Source organism: Bos mutus, chromosome 6, assembly GCF_027580195.1.
Source record: "Bos mutus isolate GX-2022 chromosome 6, NWIPB_WYAK_1.1, whole genome shotgun sequence".
In the NCBI taxonomy this organism is placed as follows: Eukaryota; Metazoa; Chordata; class Mammalia; order Artiodactyla; family Bovidae; genus Bos; species Bos mutus.
In genome coordinates, this window is record NC_091622.1 from 2,082,669 (window position 1) to 2,103,813 (window position 21,145).

Consider the following 21,145-nt stretch of genomic DNA (forward strand, 5'->3'; position numbering starts at 1 on the left):
TTATTATAAAGTAGTCTTTGTGTTGGATGACTTTGCACAACTGCAGGCTAATGTAGGTGTTCTGAGCAAAGTTTAAGGCAGGCTGGGCTAAGCCATGACATTCTTAGGTTAGGTGTATTAATGTATTTTCGACTTAACATGGCTTTATCTGCACATAACCCCACCCTAAGTGGAGGAAGATCTGTACTTCTTGATTCTGTCTCTCCCAAAAGCCAAGTGGTTGGCAGACGAACACACCAAAGTCCTCTACGCCTGCTATAAAAGGAGGTTAATACCTTAAAATAACTGGGGAGACTGTAAGAAATAAACAGAAAATTTTGTTTCAGTCAATGGTAGGTATAACACGATTAGTTACAAATTGCGAATATTCTCAATTCTTGTCAGCTTTTCAAGGCTTACGAGGTTACACCGTCAGCCGGTAATACCCTAATTCACCATTTCAACTTTCTTCCTTCCCCTACTTTTTACTTAACGGCGTTTCTCCAATTCCAGTGTTTCTCCAATGAATGTGCAGCAAACTCTGCCTCTGCAGCTTTTTAGTAGCCACATCTCAACCTCCTCATCTGTAAAGTAGCAATAATACCTTCTAGTCTACTCCGCTAGAACTGAAGATAGAAGTGTGAGTGCTCTACTGATATTAATTTCTATCATTGGTGGTTTTGTCGGGGTCCTTTTCTCGCTTACTTTGTATTAAAAGAAACAGATCTTTCCGGTTTTCTCTGAATTCCGCCTCCTTTTGCTTCTCCAGTCAGCAGGAAGAGTTCAGTCAGGAAGGCATAACTTTGCTTTGAGCCTGCGCATTAGCGACGCCCCGCTAGCCTCTGCTTTCCCAGCTTCAGCCACCGCGCTTTGATGACGTCAATTCTCTGCGCCGCGGTGCGAGCTGGGCGCGCGTGAAGAGGTTCGAGTTCTGTTTTCCTTGCGGATTCCAGTACTTGTTGGTCTCCTGATTCGACAGCATGAAGGAGACGCCACTGTCAAACTGCGAGCGCCGCTTTCTACTCCGCGCCATTGAAGAGAAGAAGGTAAACTGGGAATTTAGCGCTGCGTCAGCGGTTGGGTTGCAGGCGGCTCGCAGCCTTCCGGCCTGGATGCTTAGACTTAGCTCTCGTAGGCCCGGGGAGCCCCAGGAGGAGCCGCCGGTGCTTCCCCAAGCCCCCAGTATTTATATGGCTCAGGTGGGGTCTTTTCAAGGCTCGGGTCATGCCAGCGACTGTCAGTACCCGGGCATTTAGTTTCCATTCTCCTATGTGGAGTAGTTAGTATCACACTTACCTCTAAGTCCTTAGCCTGGGGCCTGCCTAGCAAAGAGTAATAGATATTTGTATTAGGAATAAACGAATGAATGTTCTGCTTACAGCGGCTGGATGGCAGACAAACCTATGATTATAGGAACATCAAGATTTCATTTGGAACAGATTATGGGTGCTGCATTGTGGAGCTTGGGAAAACAAGGTAACAATTCAAATTAGGTATAAGCCCAATAGGGAGAAATTTAAAAAACTTTATTGGCTCAGTTTACAAAGCAGATAAGAAGTCTGAACAGTATTTTGTTTAGCTGCCCCAAATTAGTATATTTTCCTAAATGTAGGACTTTAGTTTTATAACTACACTTTACATTTTTAATCATGAATATATTTTCTGTCAACACGAGCCACACATGGTTGTTTCTGATCTCTGTGAATCATACATGCAGCCAGCAGTGATTGCACTGAATTTGTTCCTTACATTTGTTGTCATTGAGAAGGGCCTACTTTGCTTCTTTTCCCGAGTGACATGAGAATTTGATTTTTAATGTTCATTTGGAAATTGTGGAGGTATTGGTCAGATAATGTTGGTGAACTATGCCATATGAAAACTTAAGGTGTCTCAAGGTTGCATGTCTGATTGTATCACTAAATATTTGTGAAAAGAGGAGTAATGGTCATTGACGCTTAAAAATCTGTGGAATTCTAAATATTGTAATAGATGTTTCGGGGTATGCCTATATATGTTTAATTTCTGTATGTATTCTACTACTGTACTTTGTAACTTCAACCATAGGGATATATCATACTGAATATTTAGTTAACAGATTTGCACTTTGTATTTGCAGAGTTCTTGGACAGGTTTCCTGTGAACTTGTTTCTCCAAAACTCAATAGGGCAACAGAAGGTATTCTTTTTTTTAACCTTGAACTCTCTCAGATGGCTGCCCCAGCTTTTGAACCTGGCAGGTATTTAAATCTTTTTTAAAAAAACTACTTTAACCAGAGGAAAGCCTAACAGGGATGAGCTATTGTTTTAATGCCTGGTATTACATTTCATGACATTAGCCCATTCCTGTTTTCACAGGCAGTCAGATCTCTTGGTGAAGTTGAATCGCCTCTTGGAAAGATGTCTAAGAAATTCGAAGTGTATAGATACTGAATCTCTCTGTGTTGTTGCTGGTGAAAAGGTGGGCAATATACCCAAAATTCTTAATCTTGGGATAAGTGCTGTTGATTTGTGGATCTCTCTACCTGTACTTTCATTGTCAGAGCTTCAGTTAATTCAGTTTTCTGGTTCACTTCAGATGTTACGGAGTGCTGTCTATAGAACTTTCTATAGAATCTCTCTTTGGAGGGACAAAAAACATTGGTGAAAATAGCAGCTTAGATTTGTATACAAATTCTTTATTCAAAGAACTTGTGGTTTTTACATATTCTCATGTCTCTTTCTTATGTTATAAGTGAGTTGATGGAAGCAGGTAATACTCTCCTTTTTTATGGATGAAAAACTAAAGATCTGATTAAATCCTTGATTTGGATAAGTTCATTGACCCATACAGGCCTCATAGTGAGTCACTGGTAGTCTGACATTGGAAATATTACTGTCAACATAGTGTGCTGCTTAATAATATTAAAACTTCATTCTTGATTAGGGTATTTTAACCATCTTTTTGGCTTCAGAGAAGTCACTTTAATCTTTCCACATTGCATACTTGAATATTATACTTCCTGTACTTGTAAGGTTGTCATAAATATTGTCCAGGAACCTAAGTGTTTGAGTTTTTCAAGTTAGGAGACAATAAAAATATGTTAGTCTTGGGAGTTAGGGAAATCTTAGTACTAAACATAAGGGTGGTTCTGTTCAGTTGGAGTATATATTTTACTGTCATCAAATGACTCATAGAAAGGTGAACTATTGGTATTTCAGGTGTTGGTCTGGATTAATACTTTTCTAAATATGTTTTTACTGGTACATTGGAAGGAATAAAGGCATGTTTTAACAGCAAGAGAAAAATTTGCACACAGTGTTATCTTTCCTTATAAATAATCTGTGCTTGTGACCATTTAGGATTTATTTTTGTTTTAAATTCACATTTAGGTTTGGCAAATACGTGTGGACCTGCATTTATTAAATCATGATGGAAATATTATCGATGCTGCCAGCATTGCTGCAATTGTAGCCTTATGTCACTTCCGAAGGCCTGATGTCTCTGTCCAAGGAGATGAAGTAACATTGGTAAGCTCCCATGATGTGAGCCAGGCTCCTTCTTAAGAAGAATGATGTGCAGGACAATTTGTTTTTAATGAAGTTTTGTTGTAAATGGCAATTAGATATGTTCTAAAATTTGTTCACAAGGCAAAAACTACATGTGCTCATAATTGCCCTTGAAATCTCTTAAATCTCCTGTACAGAAGTTTTGTCGATGGAAGTACAGGCTGTCTTGGTGTTCTAAAATAGAACTAGACTGGATTGAGCATTAGATAAAGTGGCTGGCTTATGCTTAGGGGGTGTGTGAGAAATATACAGTTCTCAGTATTTTCACAGGGAGATGCTTTTTCTTATTCTGTGGCAAAAGCCATCAGAAGCACCTGAAATGATTGTTAAAACATATTGCTAGTGTCCACCCTCAGAGTAGGATGGGATAGGATGTACTTTGTACTTCTAACAGTGTTCCCAGGTGATACTGATAGTGGTGGTATAAGGATCACATTTCAAAAATCATGGACTTAGACTATTTCCATTGTCCTTTTTTGTGTGTACAGAGTATCTCAATTTCAATTTATATAAATTATGTGCTAGGACAGTGAAAGTGCACTGTGGTGATAGTTTGATTTTTGAATTTACAAAAGGAAACATCAGATGCCCAGATTCTCTAAGCTGTCATTTATGATGCTATTTTTAGGAATTAAGTTGGAGCAGACTCTTGAAAGACAGAGATGTTAGACAAAGTTTTGTTAACAATGGAGATGTTGCTTTAGAGAAGGGAGTTGGTATAAGGAAGTAAGAGAGTATAGTATGATTAGTAGGCAAAAAAGACACTTATTAAAAAATGACTTCCCTGGTGGCTGGGTGGTGAAGAATCTGCCTGCCAGTGCAGGAGACACAGGTTCGATCCCTGATCCAGGAAGATCTCACAGGCCACGGAGCACCTCAGCCCCCGAGCCACAGACACTGAGCCAGCGCTCTGGGGCCAATAAGCTGCAGCTGCTGACCCCACACGCTGCAGCTACTGATGCTTGCTCACCTAGAGCCTGTGCTCTGCAACACGAGAAGCCACCACAGCAAGAAGCCCACACAACCAGAGAGTAACCCCCGAAAAGCCCACACAGCAACAAAGACCCAGCACAGCCCAAACTAGGTAAATTAATTATTCATTAAAAAAGATACTCAACAGATATTGATGGTGGTAAAGTGGTACAGCCATGTTGGAAGAGTTTGGCAGTTTCTTAAAAAGTTAAGTGTAAACTTAATACAGCCCACCAATTCTGTCCCTAAGAGTGTACTCAAAGAGAATGAAAGTATACATTCACTCAAAGACTTCTATGTGACTGTTCATAGCAACACTGTTTGCTATAGCCAAAAACTGGAAACTGTCCAAATGTTCACCAACTAGTGAATGGAAAAGCAAAGTATGGTATATCTACACAGTGGAATATTATTTCACAGCAAAAAGGACCAAGCTGCTGATGTCATGTATACTTCAAGGTGGATGAAACAGGCTCAGTTGAAAGGAGGCAGATGCAGGAGATGGAAAATTGATTCCACTTACATGCAATGCCCAGAAAAGGCAGATTTCTAGAGACAAAGTAAATCAGTGGTTGCTTTGACCTGGGAGTGAGGGTGATCAACTTCAGACATGCTAAAAGGATTTGAGGTGAGTAATGAGAATGTTTGAAAAAAAACTGGATTTTGGTAATAATTACACAACTATGATGTTGAAGTTGAAGCTTCAGTACTTTGGCTACCTGATGCGTAGAACTGACTCATTGGAAAAGACTCTGATGCTGAGAAAGATTGAAAGCGGGAGGAGAAGGGGATGACAGAGGATGAGATGGTTGGATGGCATCACTGACTCAATGGACATGAGTTTGGGTAAACTCCGCGAGTTGGTGATGGACAGGGAGGCCTGGCGTGCTGCAGTCCATGGGGTCAAAGAGTCGGACACAACTGAGCAACTGAATTGAACTGAACTGGTATATTTACTAGAAAGTGGATTATTTACTAACAATTAGTGGACTTTATGGTATGTGAATTATACCTCAATAAACGTTTTTGACAAATACATAAAGTTATAAGAAAGGTGAATGGCAAAGTCAAACAGGTAATTGCAAAAGAAGTTATTTAGGTACTCAGGATTAAAGGGATTTCATCTTTTACCTTAATACTTGATGTACAAGATGATTTTTTTGTATGTTTATAACTTAGGGACTGTAATTATTGAAACTTATTTTCAAACAGTATACACTTGAAGAACGTGATCCTGTACCATTGAGCATCCATCACATGCCCATTTGTGTCAGTTTCGCCTTCTTCCAGCAAGGGTAAGTCTCATCCTCATCATGGCCAAAATTATTAATGAAGCTAGAAATTTTTTGTTCCATTCAAATACGCCATAGGCAAATGAACAAATCCTTCCTTTAATATTAAAGTACTTTATAATTCTTCTCTTTCTTTGTAAGAGCATTAGTTGACAAACGCTCAGTGATAAACTCTCCTCTAAACGAAGAGACGTGACGTTTTTCTTTTCATGGATTACTTAGAAATTTATGAGTTTACCACAGCATGTTAGTGTAGATTTCCTAGATACAGATATTAGGTTCTAATTGGAGCGTGGGTGAGACTTACTATGGATTAATGGAAGACGACTTTGGAGTATATTTGAGGAACATAATAGATGGAATAGTTATAGGATAAGAGCAGGTCACAAGGGGGAATGGTTCACAGATGGGTAAAAATCTAGGTTCCTTTAGCTCTCCAGCAGTTTCTTCACAACTCACTGCTAATTCCTCCTACAACAGAAAACCTGAAATCTTAGGTCCTTTAAATGGTGTTTAGGTGCCTTTAAATGAAAACTTGAGCCTTAAGTTTAATATACCTTTAGAAACAAAGGTATAAATATTTTAGCAATTTTATAACTGAGAATTGGAGAAAAGCTTTCATCTTTCAGTCACTGAATTTTATTAAAGGGAAATAGCACTGTCCAGTAGAGTTACTACATAAGCCATATATGTAGGTTTAGTAGCACATTAAAAATAAAAAGAAACAGGTAAAATTAATTTTGATATAGTTTATTTTACTTAGTGTATCTAAAATATTATTTTAATATGTGATCAGTATCTTAAAAATTATTCCTGAGATATTTTGCATTTTTTTAATGAGCAATAAGCAGAATCTGAAAGAATTTCAAAGTACAGAATATTAGGGAAGCTTTAAAATTAACCAAATTAATGTTTTAATAATTCTGTTGTCTCTTCACATTGAAGTGACTCAAATTCATAGGCTCAGACCTGCATACACTCTCTTGATGTTATTATAGTGCTGGCTTTTAAAAATGGTGTGATTAGATTGATACTTCTCTGTCCATGGGATTTTCCAGGCACAAATACTGAAGTGAGTTGCCATTTCCTTCTCCAGGGGATCTTCCTGATTCTTCCTGACCCAGGGATTGAACCCATGCCTCCTGCATTGGCAGGCGGAGTGGATCAGTGGTAAAGAAGGTGCCTGCAGTGCAGGAGATGTGGGTTCAGTCCCTGGGTTGAGAAGATTCCCCTGGAGTAGGAAATGGCAACCCACTCTAGTATTCTTGTCTGGGAAATCCCATGAACAGAGGAGCTGGGTGGGCTACAGCTCATGTCAGACATGACTTGGCTGAACAATAACAAATCTTTTAAAAATATCCATTGTCTTAAAACTGACACAGAATGGGAGAAATAGTAGCAAACCTGACAAATGATTAATTTCCAGACTATACAAGCGGCTCATTCAGCTCAATGGAGAAGGCAATGGCACCTCACTCCAGTACTCTTGCCTGGAAAATCCCATGGATGGAGGAGCCTGGTGGGCTGCAGTCCATGGGGTTGCCAAGAGTCGGACACGACTAAGCAACTTCACTTTCACTTTTCACTTTCATGCATTGGAGAAGGAAATGACAACCCACTCTAGTGTTCTTGCCTGGAGAATCCCAGGGACGCAGGAGCCTAGTGGGCTGCCGTCTATGGGGTTGTGCAGAGTCAGACATGACTGAAGCAACTTAGCAGCAGCAGCAGCATTCAGCTCAATACCAAAAAAACAAACAACCCAATCAAAACATTGGCAGAAAATCTGAACAGATGTTTCTCCAAAGAAGATATACACATGGTTTATAAACACATAAAAAAAGATGTTCAACATTGCTCATTACTATACACATAGCGTATAAACCAATGAAAAGATGCTCAACATTGCTCATTACCAGAGAAATGCAAATCAAAACTACAATGAGGTATCACCTCACACCAGTCAGAATGGCCATCATGAAAAAATCTAAAGACAATAAATGCTGGAAAAGGTATGGAGAAGAGGGAACCCTTTTGCACTGGTGGTGGGAATGCAAATTGATACAACTACTGTAGTATGGAATTTCCTTAAAAAATGAGGAATAAAACCACCGCATAACCCAGCAATCCCATTACTGGGCATATATATATATATATATATGTATACCCTGAGAAAACTATAATTGAAAAAGACATTATGTACTCCAGTGTCATCAAAGCACTATTTCCAATAGCCGGGACATGGAAGCAACCTGGATGATTATTGACAGATGAATGGATAAAGAGGCTGTGGTACATATACACAATGGAATATTACTCAGTCATAAAAAGGAAAAACATTTAACAGTTCTAATGAGGTGGATGAACCTAGAGCCTATTATACAGGGTGAACTAAGTCAGAAAGAGAAAGGCAAATATCATATATTAACACATACATATGGAATCCAGAAAGATGGTACTGATGAACCTATCTGCAGGGCAGTAATGGAGATGCAGACACAGACAACAGACTTGTGGACACAGGGAAGGAGGGAGGTAACAAACTGAGAGTGGCTTTGAAACATATACTTAACCATACGTAAAATTAGACAGCCAGTGGACACTTGCTGTATGGCACAGGGAGCTCAAATCTGGTGCCCTGACAATCTAGAGGGGTGGGATGGGCTGGGAGGTGGGAGGGAGGGGACATAGGCATACCTGTGGCTGATACATGGTTGGTAAATGGTGGAAACCAACACAGTAAATAATTATCCAATTTAAAAAAATTGACAAGCACTCAGTATCACATTTGTTCAGGTACATTTAACTTTCATTTCAGAACATATTTATTGGTGGATCCTAGTGAACGAGAAGAACGTGTAATGGATGGCTTGCTGGTGATTGCCATGAATAAGCATCGAGAGATTTGTACCATCCAGTCCAGTGGTGGGATAATGCTGCTAAAAGATCAAGTCAGTATTTTGATTCATGTTCCATTAAGAATAGGTCTCTTAGTTTTAGAAGCTTTTTCTCGATTTTTGCGTAAAATCCAACAGGTATTTTCCGTGATTGATCCTAGGCTCTGTTAGACTCTGGTTTCATGACTATCCTTATGCTCTGTTGTCCTTATGCTACAAGGGGTCCTTCCTGCCTTCCTCCCCGGTGTGTGGTGCTCCACAGTCTAACCCCTCTACATAGAAGAATACTCTTCTTCCCAGTGAGGAAAGGGATTTATATCCCTATTTTTTTTTAAGTGTCATAAAGTAGATTTAGGTATAAATTTTACTTTCGAGATTTGGGTACAGTGGGCAGAAATTCTCAAATCCAGCTGCATATAAGGTTCATGTGGAGGCTTTTAGAAAATAGATTGCTGCGTAGCACATGGTGCAGCTGGTTAGGAGCACAAAGGCTACTTGGTTGAAGTTCCAGCTCTGCCTTACACTAACTGACCTTTGGCAGATTATTTCATCTTTTTGTTCTTTAGTCTCTTTATCTGTAAAATAGGAAGTAGTCTTAATGTCAGCACCTTCTTGTTAGAATGTAAGGATCAATATGGATACTTTGGACTGTGTAGTATAAATTAAATGTAAATGTTATTTCCAGAGATTCTGAACCACTGGTCCCTGAGGCCTGGTAGTCTGCTTTATGAAAGCTTCTGAGGGGACACTTTGCAGCTCTGTCTTGAGCAGAGATAGGGATCACTCACAGAAAGGAAGTGAGTGTACATGTGGCCTTTTTAGTGGTATCTTACATTGTCATAGAAAAGTTTCTGGTCAGTTCCTTTAATTAAAAGTCTCTTACATCTTGCCTTAATTTGTGTTTTTATATTGTATTATTTTCTAATTTGAAAAAAAAAGTAAGGCTTAAATTGCAAAGGTAGAAAAACTAATCTTATGTTTTTAGTTTTGCTAAAGAAAACTCTTTGATTTGTTGTCTTTAAATAATAGCATTCACTTTTATAAATAGGTTTTGAGATGTAGTAAAATAGCTGGTGTGAAAGTAGTGGAAATTACAGAGCTAATACAAAAAGCTTTGGAGAACGACCAGAAAGTTAGGTAAGTTTAATTTTTTTTAGAATTGAATGGTCTTGTTATAAATTTTTCTGTTAATAACTTTCCTTGCACAAGCGTAACCATACAATTTTTACACTCAAATCTTTCCTTATCTAATAGTCTCAGTTGAATATAGTACTTAATGTTTTTGAAAGTTGATCAGACTGTTTATTGTGTTGCATTCCATTCAAGCATAATCTGTACTGAAAGCCACACAATGCTTTTCTTTAAAAAAAAAAAAAAAACATTTCTTAGGAAAAAGAGAATCTGGTAACTTATACTAACAGAACACAAGCTGGGGTTGATGCCCATCTCTTCTTACTTTGTGACATTAAGCGATAGCTGTGTCTTGGCACTTCAGTGTCTTCTGTGGTCTGGGAGGTTACTGCCTACCTGGTGGGGCTGGTTTGAGGTTTGGAGAATAATATACTTCAAGCACATAGCACATGCTTGGCACGTGGTTTAAAAAATGGTTAATTATAGTAGCTTTCTATTATCTCACTTGATAGGCCAAATAAATGGGTGAGATTAAGTTAGTCAAATAATTTCTCATCCAATGTCTCATCTATCAAAAGGATAAAATAGTTAACTTTTTTTTCCTTCCTGTCTTCTCTTCCATCTCAATCTCCCTTTCCCTCCCCACTCCCTAAAAAAATCCACATAGGAAAGAAGGTGGAAAGTTTGGCTTTGCAGAATCTATGGCAAATCAAAGGATTACAGCATTTAAAATGGAAAAGGCCCCTATTGATACCTCTGATGTGGAAGAGAAAGCAGAAGAAATCATTTCTGAAGCTGAACCTCCTTCAGAAGTGTATCTTTACTGGGTGATTTTTTTTCTCAGTAAAAACAAGATTTATAATACTTGTGGCATGATTAGGGCTGTGTGAAGTGCGTGCATACTGAAATTTTTTTCTGAAAACACTGTTAGAAAAAAACATTTACAAGACAAGATAGTGTTGAGGTAAATTGATGGTGTAACATCTACCTTCTCTTCAACTATCCTCAGAAATCAGAAAATTTTATATTCTAACAACTTTCAGTGTTTTATTTTCCTTTTGGAAAAATTCTTGAATCTCAGTGACATAGTCAAACACTATATATACATCATTACATTGTTCTTAAAGTTAATTCATTTACCAAATTTATTACTACAACTGAAATGTTCCAAGCCAGGGTGTGTCTTGATATTTTTTACCCATTCTGTCCATAAAATCTTAACCTGAGTTACACATTTTTTTCTTCATTCTTCAGCCATCCATAGTATAGCCATTAATTTTTCTAAGAATTTGAGGTGAACTTCAGACTTAACAGAAGAGAACTTTCATTCTAATTGTTTTCAGCACTGCATCAAATAGCAGTGTATTTGTTATTTAGTTTTCTTAACTTGCTAAGTGTTTCTAAACCTGTGCTGTGGACTCCTGGGACCGCCCAAATTGGAGAGGGAATAGAAAACTCCTGGGGTCATCTTGAAGACTCTGAGAAGGAAGACGAGGATGAAGGTGGCAGTGATGAAGCTACCATTCTTGATGGTATGAAAATGGACACAGGAGTAGAAGTCTCTAATATTGGAAGCCAAGGTATGTGACACTTTATGGCTATATGTAATGTGTGTATATATATATATATATACACATATATATCTTAGGAATCTTATTTTTATATTAGCATTTACTTATTTAGAGGGACTAAATGTTAATTTAAATTTCAACTGTTGAGGCTAACTGCAATGTTAACTCCCAGTTCTTTTCTAAGAATATACTTTTCTTTGTAGAATGGTGGTATTCTTTGATATGTGAGGAGAGTGGCACAAAATTTTTTTTTGATTATATATCCAGGCCAGTTGTAAAAGGATAAGTTTCTTAAACCCCATTTGTGCACGCTATTTTTTCTTTGTATAGTTTTTAGTGCATGCTCAGTCGCCAAGTTGCTTCTGACTCTTAAAGACCCCATTGACTGTAGCCTGCCAGACTCTGTCTGTGGGATTTCCCAGGTAAGAATACTGGAGTGGGTTGCCATTTCCTCTTCCAGGCAGTCTTCCCATCCCAGGGATCAAACCCCCGTCTCCTGCATTGGCAGGTGGATTCTTTACCACTGAGTCAGTTGGGAAGCCTCAAATATAAAAAGGAAGTATCATAACATGTATTAGAATAGTGCTGTCCATGCAATTTTCTGCAGTGTTAGAAATGTTGTCTACACTGTCCAGCATAGTAGCCCCTAGGCCAGTGCTGTTGAGCAGTGAAATGTGGCTTGTGTAACCAAATACTGAATTTTATTGATATAGTTAAGTAGCCACATGGGGCTACCATAATAGAGCTGTATGAGAACCCACAACATTCTAAATGTGCATGAACAGTGGTATTCCTAGATGTTCCCGGCATCCTGAAAGCAACAGAACTATAGAAATGGTTCTCACCTGTGGATATTTTAAGGAAAATCAAATTCTATCATGAATTATTTATGTAGACATAAAGTAGGTTGGTAGACCTAAAGGACAGTTACTAAATCTGGCTGAGAAAATAGTTGCACATACCTGTCTGCCTTTGAGGAAGATTATTGCCTGTAAATATTACTGAGAACCTACTGGGTATTTTGGAAGGCCAAAAAAAAAAAAAAAAAAATTACCCATTGATTGGGATCCTTACTCAGCTTGATACTTTTTTTTTTAACTATATATGCCTTTATATATATAGGTGGCCCGCCTGCCAATGCAGGAGACCTAAGAGACCTGGGTTCGATCCCTAGGTGGGGAAGATCCACTGGAGGAGGAAGTGGCAACCCACTCCAGTTTTCTTGCTTGGAGAATCCCAGGGGCAGAGGAGCCTACAAGTCCGTAGGGTCACAATTGACACAACTTAGCACACACATACGAACAAAGGAAGAAATGGAAAACTCTTACGTGGATCAGAAATGGATTTGTAGGAAATGGATTCTTCATATACTGTTTTTTGGAATTTAAATTGACAGTTTCTGGAGGAGTTTGGCAAAAATCTTTTAAAAAGCACAAGGAATTCATTTGGCATATTGACTTGTTTCCAGATTAGTTCTATAAAAGATGCACTGTATCTGTAAAATAGATAGACTTACCCCCTAACTTTTCTGTGAAAGCAGCACACATGGTTTTTCAGCACTCCAATGAATAAACTCAGGGAAGGGAAGAACCAAACAGATCTGTAAGCCTCCAGCCAAAATGCCACCTGGGCCTCTTTTATCTGAAATCTAATTCCTCTAACATTTTCTTAAAGATGCCCCTATAGTGCTCTCAGACAGTGAAGAAGAAGAAATGATCATTTTAGAACCAGATAAGAATCCAAAGAAAATAAGGTAACAAATTTCTGATTTATTTCAAATGTGTACTCAAGACTCTTTAGAGGCTTGCTTTCTGGTTTATTGTCATCTTACCCTCTAAACAGACACCTTTTTCATTAGCAATCCAGATGTTCTTTCTATGGTTTCTCTATACATCTGCATGGGTGCCTTTCAAGGTTACAGTATTCTTTTGCCATAGTTGGTAAATATCCAACCTACTGGAAAAAGTAAAGTTTGGATCACCAAAGTAGGGGGCAGTGTAGGAAGTAAGGTTGGTAAAAACCATTTGTGGAATCAGCTCATAGTACTAATACTTTTGAAACATTAATTTACTTTGTTCACAGAACACAGACCATCAGTGCAACACAAGTAAAAGCACCAAGTAAAAAGCCAGTGAAGAAAAGAAAAAAGAAGAGAGCGGCCAATTAAAGTTCACATAGTTGTATATTTGTGTATATAACTATTAAAAAGGTATTTATTCAGTGCTAACAATCTTGAGTATTTTATTCACAAATCCATCATAAAATCTACTTTATACAGTTTTTTACATTACGCTTTAAATGTTTGGAGAACTCTACCGGTTTTAAATAGCTGTCATTTTGGTAGGTCAAGTGTACTAAAAGCTGACGAATGAAGAAGTATTTTCATAGTGTGTACAAAGGCCTGACAGAGTCTCAGATTATTCCCAAGTCACAGCTGGCCCAGTTCCTTAAGGAAGTGAATGTCAGCACCTGTGTGTCGGAAGGAGAAGCCTTCCCAGTCCTGATGAATTTTTCTGAGTGAAATCCTGAAGTCAAATTTTTACTTCAAATTAAATTTGACTTACAAACCAAATTTTCCAAATCAATTTATTAATTATTATCCTGACAGCTGACATCATTAATACTTTAACAGAAACCACTTAAAATTAGCCAAATATCTAAGATAGTTACATTTACAAAAGATATACAAATTAAAACCATTTAAAAAGTAATAGATACCATAATTTGTACTGGACCATAAGCTTCTGTATTCAGAAATGATTGTAAAATTAAAACCTAAGATAAAATCTGTACACCATATACTTTGAGTGATTTACATCTTAGAAAACAAAGGCAGTCTTTTCACTGTTACACATTTAGTGTCTCTGGTGGGTTGAGGAGAGAAACACCATGATACCTGTAAGTAGAAAAAAAAAATCCATTTTTAGTCAACATTCATTGGGTGAAGCAGATCATGGAATTATACACATACCAGGAACTCACAAATTTCTGCCTACTTGATTTAATATTTACAAAGCCAGTCTGGTCCCCCAAACATGCATGCATGCCCTGTTCCTCTCCCCTCTTCTCCCTCAAATGTAGGACAGAAAGCTCAAAACACATGGCTGCTAAGAGAGCAGTTGCTTAAATAATAAAAGTTAAAATATTAAGGAACTCTGAACTGTAGGGACAGCCTGGAAAAGCAAACTTGTATAATATCTACTGCTGTTAATTCTTACTTTGAATTTTTGTACTTCTCTCTTATTGACTGTTGTGCGTGCTGTGGTGCTCTGAGGTAGGTTTGGTGAAGGTCCAGGAGACAAGGCTTTAGAGTTTCCAGAGTATATCCAGTCTTCTGTACTAATGATTCAGGCTGCAGGAGGGAGGAGAAAACCACTGGACTTTGTTTTTGTAACAGACACTAAACACAAGTTAGTAGTTGGCATTAAGCTTGAGTTTTGTTAAACTTCAGTATTTAACACCTCCAATGGTGAACAGGGAAGCCTAGCATGCTGCAGGCCACAGGGTCACAAGGAGTCAGACACGACTAAGCAACTAAACTGAACATTTTCCAGTTTTCTTAAGCTCCTTTTTGCTGACTTCAATTTTTACGATTTTCCCTGCCAGTGGCAGGCCTTGTCGCCCAAATTCTTTAAGCACATCTTTCAAATCCAAGTATTAACTAAGCTTTCTAAGACAAGACACTTTAAACAGAGTAGATGGTTGAACAACTCTTCCAGTTCAGTACATTTAGACAACTATCAATTGTCTAGGACAGTTACTTATCTGGCACAAGCATTTAAAATCACAAAGTAGACGTGTGAAGATGTTGTAATACATACCCAGCTTTGTCCTGTGACTGTGTAGAGTGCTAAATGAAAGGCTGCTGCAGCGATAACTGACGGCAAATACTTTAGATATGGGTCAGCATCTATCAAACTTAACTCTCCCAAAAACTGGAATGAAAAAGTAAATAACTTTATGATCATAAGAGCTCTGGAATTCAAACCTCAAATCCTCCCTTTCTGACCTAATTTTTTCCTGTCTTTTATATAGCAACCATATAAAAATTTTCACAGTCACATCTTTAAATACATCCACTACTGCATTGTTTTGCTTCATTCTCATCCTGTATTTTTCCTCTAGCCTTTAGAACAACCCTTCTGGCTACCACTTATTTTCCATTCTCATGTCCCCAATGCTTTCCCAGTTTACATTATCCTTTGCGAGTGATGGGCTTGCTCTCATGTGCTGCAGCACTCATCTGTCCTAGAATACTATATTCCTTGGCCAAGACTGTATAATGAAACTAGAGCTTGCCCCATTTGTGACCTCAGAATCTTCATTCAACAGAATGAAAAGAACTTACCATTGCTAAACTTTCAACTTTGCAGTTTGCAGGCTGCTGATGCAGAAAGTACTGGGTAAGAAACTGATTTATTGTTGGTGCAGCTAAGTCAAAAGCCAGGACTTTCAAGACTAGGTGCTCCATCCTTAGAACTTGTTTCTTGGTATAAGTGTCATCTGTAATGTATACAAACTCTGCTACTTCTGGCGGGTATATCTCTTCAAACTTTCTACAATGAAAGAAGTAATTAGTCCTTCTAAAAGAAAAGCAAGCTTGTTTATCCCAACTTGAAATCCCTTAAGCAGAATCAATGGAATGAATCTGAAACCAGTTGCTTGTTTCCACTGATACGTGACCATTTTTAGCTGAAATTGGATAAATGCTAATTAAAAGCCCCATATATATATGTCTTCCACTGAAGTCCAAGGAAATGAGAGACTGACTTCCCAAGATGGGAGCAAGGTCATCAAATAATTGAAAATGTAGGAAATTTCTTTAAAAATGGTTTATATTTTAGTTTTCATATCTTAATGGGGAAAAGGTAAGCTTTTGCTTATTTAACAGAAGGTACTTTTCTGTGGAAGGAACCATACTTTGTAACCTAGTCCTAGTGTATTAAAATCTTGCCAGTCTGTAGGTTCAAGTGCCCTGAAAGACCGATTTAGGCAAATTAATGTCCTAAATTTATAGTTTCATCTACACTATCACCCCTCAAGTAGTTGTGAGGCCTGGTTTGTGTTATATGTTAAAACATCACACTTGCCAAATATATGTATTTTAAATCACAATTTCTTCCCTACACAGAAAAATACTAATCACTTTTAACCCAGTGAACCAAGTTGGACTTACGAGGCTAAAAGCATAGCAGCAGTGCCCACAAGTTGAAGTTTTCCTCTTAACACAGACATGGATGAAAGAAACCTATCAATGTAGTTCACAGCCAAATGCAGGGTCTCGTTCTGCAGTTTATATTCTTCTCCTACTTCAACTAACCAGTCCACGAGGATAGCCCTCATACTGTTAGTAATGTCTGGCTGTTTCTTCATGTAACCCACTTTAGGCTTACATTTAACCTGTTGAGTGTTAAAATTGCAGTTAGAAATTCTATCATTAACAGATACTAGCTACATGCTAGAAACTTATAATTACAGTAATTAACTGGCAGTTAAAGAATTTAAAAACATCATCTTAATTTCATTTCCCCACAGTAAATAAACAGCAGTGTAAAGAGTAGATTCAGGGAGCAGTTACCTCCATTTCCCTAAGGTATGTGTGAATGTCCTCATGGTAGTCTGGTACTTCATTAACACTCACTGGCTTTTCATCTTCCAATACAACTGACATTTCCATAGTATGTGGAGACTCTGTGACAAATCAAAAGTACAGTTAAGTTCACTTAGTTTTTGACTTAAGAGCTAAAAATGATTGTCCTTGTAAGGAGTCCCATACTACCAATGAGCTTATTTCATCCGACTAAAAGAGCTTTTTATAACAAAATACATAGAAGATTTAACTCTCATTTTAGTACCTCTGTCTACTTAGTTTTGGAATGATTTTAATTAAAATATCATTAGACCATTAACAGGAAAATGAATTTGAGGAGCAGGTTATTAAGTTAAACCATCATTAACCTCGCATGATAGAAGACTGGTTCTGTTAGAACAAGGTTAAAATCCAAACTCTTGAGATAATATCTAGGATTTGTCACAAGAGAGTTTGCAGACCCCAAAGTCTAACATTTGCAAAGCATAATCCAGGCAACAATTAGAAGCAGGGCTAACAAGTGTGCTAAAGAGGAAATCAGATTTGTCATGGGCAGTTCAAACATATTAACGGTACAATCAATGGGTGATTGGTAAATTCATCTCTGGAGGCAATGAATGTCATCCATTATTATTTCAGCTCAAAGTTTACTTTGAGGTTAAAATTTGCTGTAAATTTTAAATAATACACAAATTACTGTATATCCAAAGTACTTCTCTGCTATACCTCTCATTTATACAACTAAAACTGATATTGAATTCAGTGAGCTGTCCAGTGAACCCATAGCCTGATGGTAAAGCAGCACAAACTGCAGACAGAGCTGTCCATAGCAGTTACTCTGACTCACAGGAAGACAATTGTCTTTCTGATATCAGACAATCACTCAGGTTTTACAGAAACAAATTTTAGAGCTGGAAGGGATGTTGGCTATCTCAATATTTAAAGCTGCATCCTCAGATGGCATTCTCTGAAATGGTATGAACAAAGTTAGTCTTAACTGAAATATATTCTCCCAACCAAGCAAATATTTCAAGGGTCAATTAAGTCTTTTTTTTTTTTTGCTAAGTCGCTTCAGTCGTGTTTGACTCTGTGAGACCCCATAGATGGCAGCCTACCAGGCTCCCCATCCCTGGGATTCTCCAGGCAAGAACACTGGAGCGGGTTGCCATTTCCTTCTCCAATGCATGAAAGTGAAAAGTGAAAGTGAAGTCGCTCAGTTGTGTCCGACTCTTCTCGACCCCATGGACTGCAGCCTACCAGACTCCTCCATCCATGGGATTTTCCAGGCAAGAGTACTGGAGTGGGGTGCCATTGCCTTCTCTGAATTAAGTCTTTGGGATCTAATGAAATTGATGTGACTAGCAGTGTACCAGAAGGAGCATGGGATTAGAATCTTTTTGGAGGTCACCAGGTCACGGATTAGCTGTGAGTCCTGAGATAAGTCACACCCTTTCTAAACTTGTTATATTATGCCTAACTCATAATGTAGTAAGGCTCAGGTAAAATGTCTTAGAAGGAAAATATTAATCCAACCTATTTAATAATTATATTTATTCAAGTTTTCTTTAAAACTTACCAAAACTACCATCCATTGGGTAATCAAGAGGTGCCAGTGGCTTTCTTGGTCCTGGTAAAGTAACAGCTGAATTAAAGGCCAAGACATCTTCACTTTCTGATTTTTTAGATTCAGTTGGCCTCTTTTGAATTTCTTCTTCTGCTTCATCCACATGTATGGTAAATGCAGGCTGTTTATTGTTTGCTTTCCAGGGAGGAACAGGGACATACTCATCATTTATAGGAAGATCCTTAAGAGGTGCAACCTACAATGAAATAATTAACTGCTTTGAGCCTATTAAGTGGAATTTTACTTTCATCCCCTTATACTGCTGCGTATAGTCCCAAATCCTCTATCAGGAAAATTAAAACTTTTGGGGGCAAAGTTCAGGCAAGGAAATTTGAGTAGCTGGAGAAAAAAGAGATGCTTCAATTTGTCATAGGCATTCCTGTGACACCAAAGATTTCAGAGTCACACCAAATGGAATTATGCAAAACTAGGCCAGAGATGGCTGGAGTGGCAGGCCGAAAGATGCCAAATTTAACAGAGATGGCAAAAAACAAAAGTGGTTTTCCTTTTTCACCCCAGGGTGGAGCAACAGAGCAAATTCAGTAAGATGGCGGAATTGACCAAAAGCAAAGTATTTTTTATACCTTTGCCCAAAGTAGAGGTAGTTTCTTTACCCATATGGGGAAGACGAATAAGGTCGGAATAGTGCCTGGGGTTTAAAGCAGAAAGGCGCGGAGGCGGGCAAAGATCATACTCAACGTTGTGGGGCTTGGTTTGATCCCATTATCAATGGAAAAATACTCCCAATGGAAAGCTGAGAGGCAGCATGAACGCATAGCGCTGTCAGGGACAGTATGGGAGAGTAACTAATGGGAGTAATGTGGCGTCCTACACTCTAGAAACCCAGGGATCAAGGGACTCCAGATCCTAGCCTCCCGCGAAAAGCCCAGGGAATGCTTTCTCGCAACTCTCCTCTGCCGGCTAAACCCGTGCAAAACCCCGGCTCGGCCCTCCCTCCTGAGGATATCGTTCATTGCTTTACCCGTCGCGTCTTAGGCCTCTGGGGAGCTGGACCCCGCGAGTTTCCGGCCCTCAGTACCGCCAGTCCAGCCCGGGTCCGGGGCTGCTGGGCGGGCGCCGCCTTCTCGGGATTGACGTTCTCCTGGTCCTCCTGGAACGCCGTCTGCTGCAGTGTTACCGCCGAACCCGCCTCGCGGGCCGCAGGCCCGTGCGCGGAGCTGCCCAACATCACTGCTCCCGGGGGCGCGGCGGGATCAGCCCGGCGCCAAGCAGCGTGCACTGCGTCCCGCCGACCAGCCGAGGAACACTCCAGCCGTACCCGCCCGCCGCAGCCCGAGCCAGCCTGCCCGTCCGCTCGGGACCGTGTAGGACCGAGAAGACTGAGACAGGCGGAGGCAGGAACTGCCGGGCGTGGAGGGACAAGGACGCCCCCGAAATGAAGCGAGCAGCCCGCCGGAGCTGCGGCTGTTCCCGCAGTTCAAGTATCCCGCGACTATTGAAATGAACCAATGAAAGGGGCCAGTCCTTGTGACGTCACTCGGGGCGCCGCGGTCGCAGGCGAATGAAGGCGGCTGCGAAGGCACCCGAACAGGGGCGGAGCGGGACGAAGAAACAGCGAACGGCGGCAGAAGGAAGGACGCCTGCGCCGGGCGGGGAGGCGGGGCCTAGGCTTATGGTGGCTTTAAATACCGCCGCTAAGCGGTTCCTGTCTTAGGGTAGGGGCGGCCGCTAGTACAAAGTGAATTACACTTTAGCAATTATTAGTGGGCCGTACATAGAGCCTGACCATGGGGTTAGTCCATGGGGTCCCAGAGTCAAACATCACTTAAAGATCACACCATCACCACCCGGCCTTTAGGACCTCCAGTTAGCTTGACTGAAGTTTCTCAAGGTCTAAAATCGGATCCGGCCATATTGGCCTGGTGGTCTTGTTCAAGTTACTCAATGTTCTGATTCTCAGTTTTCCTATCGGTTAACTGGGGTGATAATATCTACACGTCATAAGTTCTCATTAGTATTAACGTGCATTAATCATTTCACACTCTGCTTATGTAATTGATACTCAAGTGGATGACTTATAGTGTCCGCTTACCATTTTCGAGCTTCTTCAGTCTTATCTTTTTCTTCATGAAGATGCAATTAAACTGCCACCTTGAATTACTGTTGATATACGTAACAAACTAATATACAAGAAATTCAACTAGACAGCCATTAACTTTTATCTCTTTTTTTTCCCCCAAGGTATGGCAGCCAACAAAAAGCACGTAGTGAAATTCCAGTGACCTAGATATAATTGCGAAGGCAATGGCACCCCACTCCAGTACTCTTGCCTGGAAAATCCCATGGACGGAGGAGCCTGGTAGGCTGCAGTCCATGAGGTCGCTAAGAGTCGAACACAACTGAGCGACTTCACTTTGACTTTTCACTTTCATGCATTGGGGAAGGAAATGGCAACCCACTCCAGTATTCTTGCCTGGAGAATCCCAGGGACAGGGGAGCCTGGTGGGCTGCCGTCTATGGGGTCGCACAGAGTCGGACACGACTGAAGCGACTTAGCAGCAGCAGCAGCAGATATAATTGTGTTCC

General features: G+C 39.6%; 2 protein-coding genes across 2 annotated transcripts; one reads left to right on the forward strand and one right to left on the reverse strand.

Moving 5' to 3' along the window:
- The first annotated feature begins 857 nt into the window (after positions 1–857).
- Positions 858–13,611, forward strand: EXOSC9 (exosome component 9). Its single transcript, XM_005892194.3, has 12 exons — positions 858–1,025; positions 1,361–1,455; positions 2,096–2,215; positions 2,334–2,436; positions 3,348–3,485; positions 5,709–5,791; positions 8,604–8,736; positions 9,731–9,819; positions 10,481–10,627; positions 11,209–11,393; positions 13,059–13,137; positions 13,467–13,611. The coding sequence occupies exons 1-12, from the start codon at positions 960–962 to the stop codon at positions 13,549–13,551; spliced, it is 1,323 nt and encodes a 440-aa protein (XP_005892256.1). The 5' UTR covers positions 858–959; the 3' UTR covers positions 13,552–13,611.
- Positions 13,605–20,062, reverse strand: CCNA2 (cyclin A2). Its single transcript, XM_014477116.2, has 8 exons — positions 19,581–20,062; positions 18,551–18,794; positions 16,963–17,075; positions 16,561–16,784; positions 15,733–15,940; positions 15,206–15,319; positions 14,603–14,736; positions 13,605–14,280 (listed from the first exon to the last, which is right to left on the reverse strand). The coding sequence occupies exons 1-8, from the start codon at positions 19,785–19,787 to the stop codon at positions 14,232–14,234; spliced, it is 1,293 nt and encodes a 430-aa protein (XP_014332602.2). The 5' UTR covers positions 19,788–20,062; the 3' UTR covers positions 13,605–14,231.
- Positions 20,063–21,145: the final 1,083 nt, after the last annotated feature.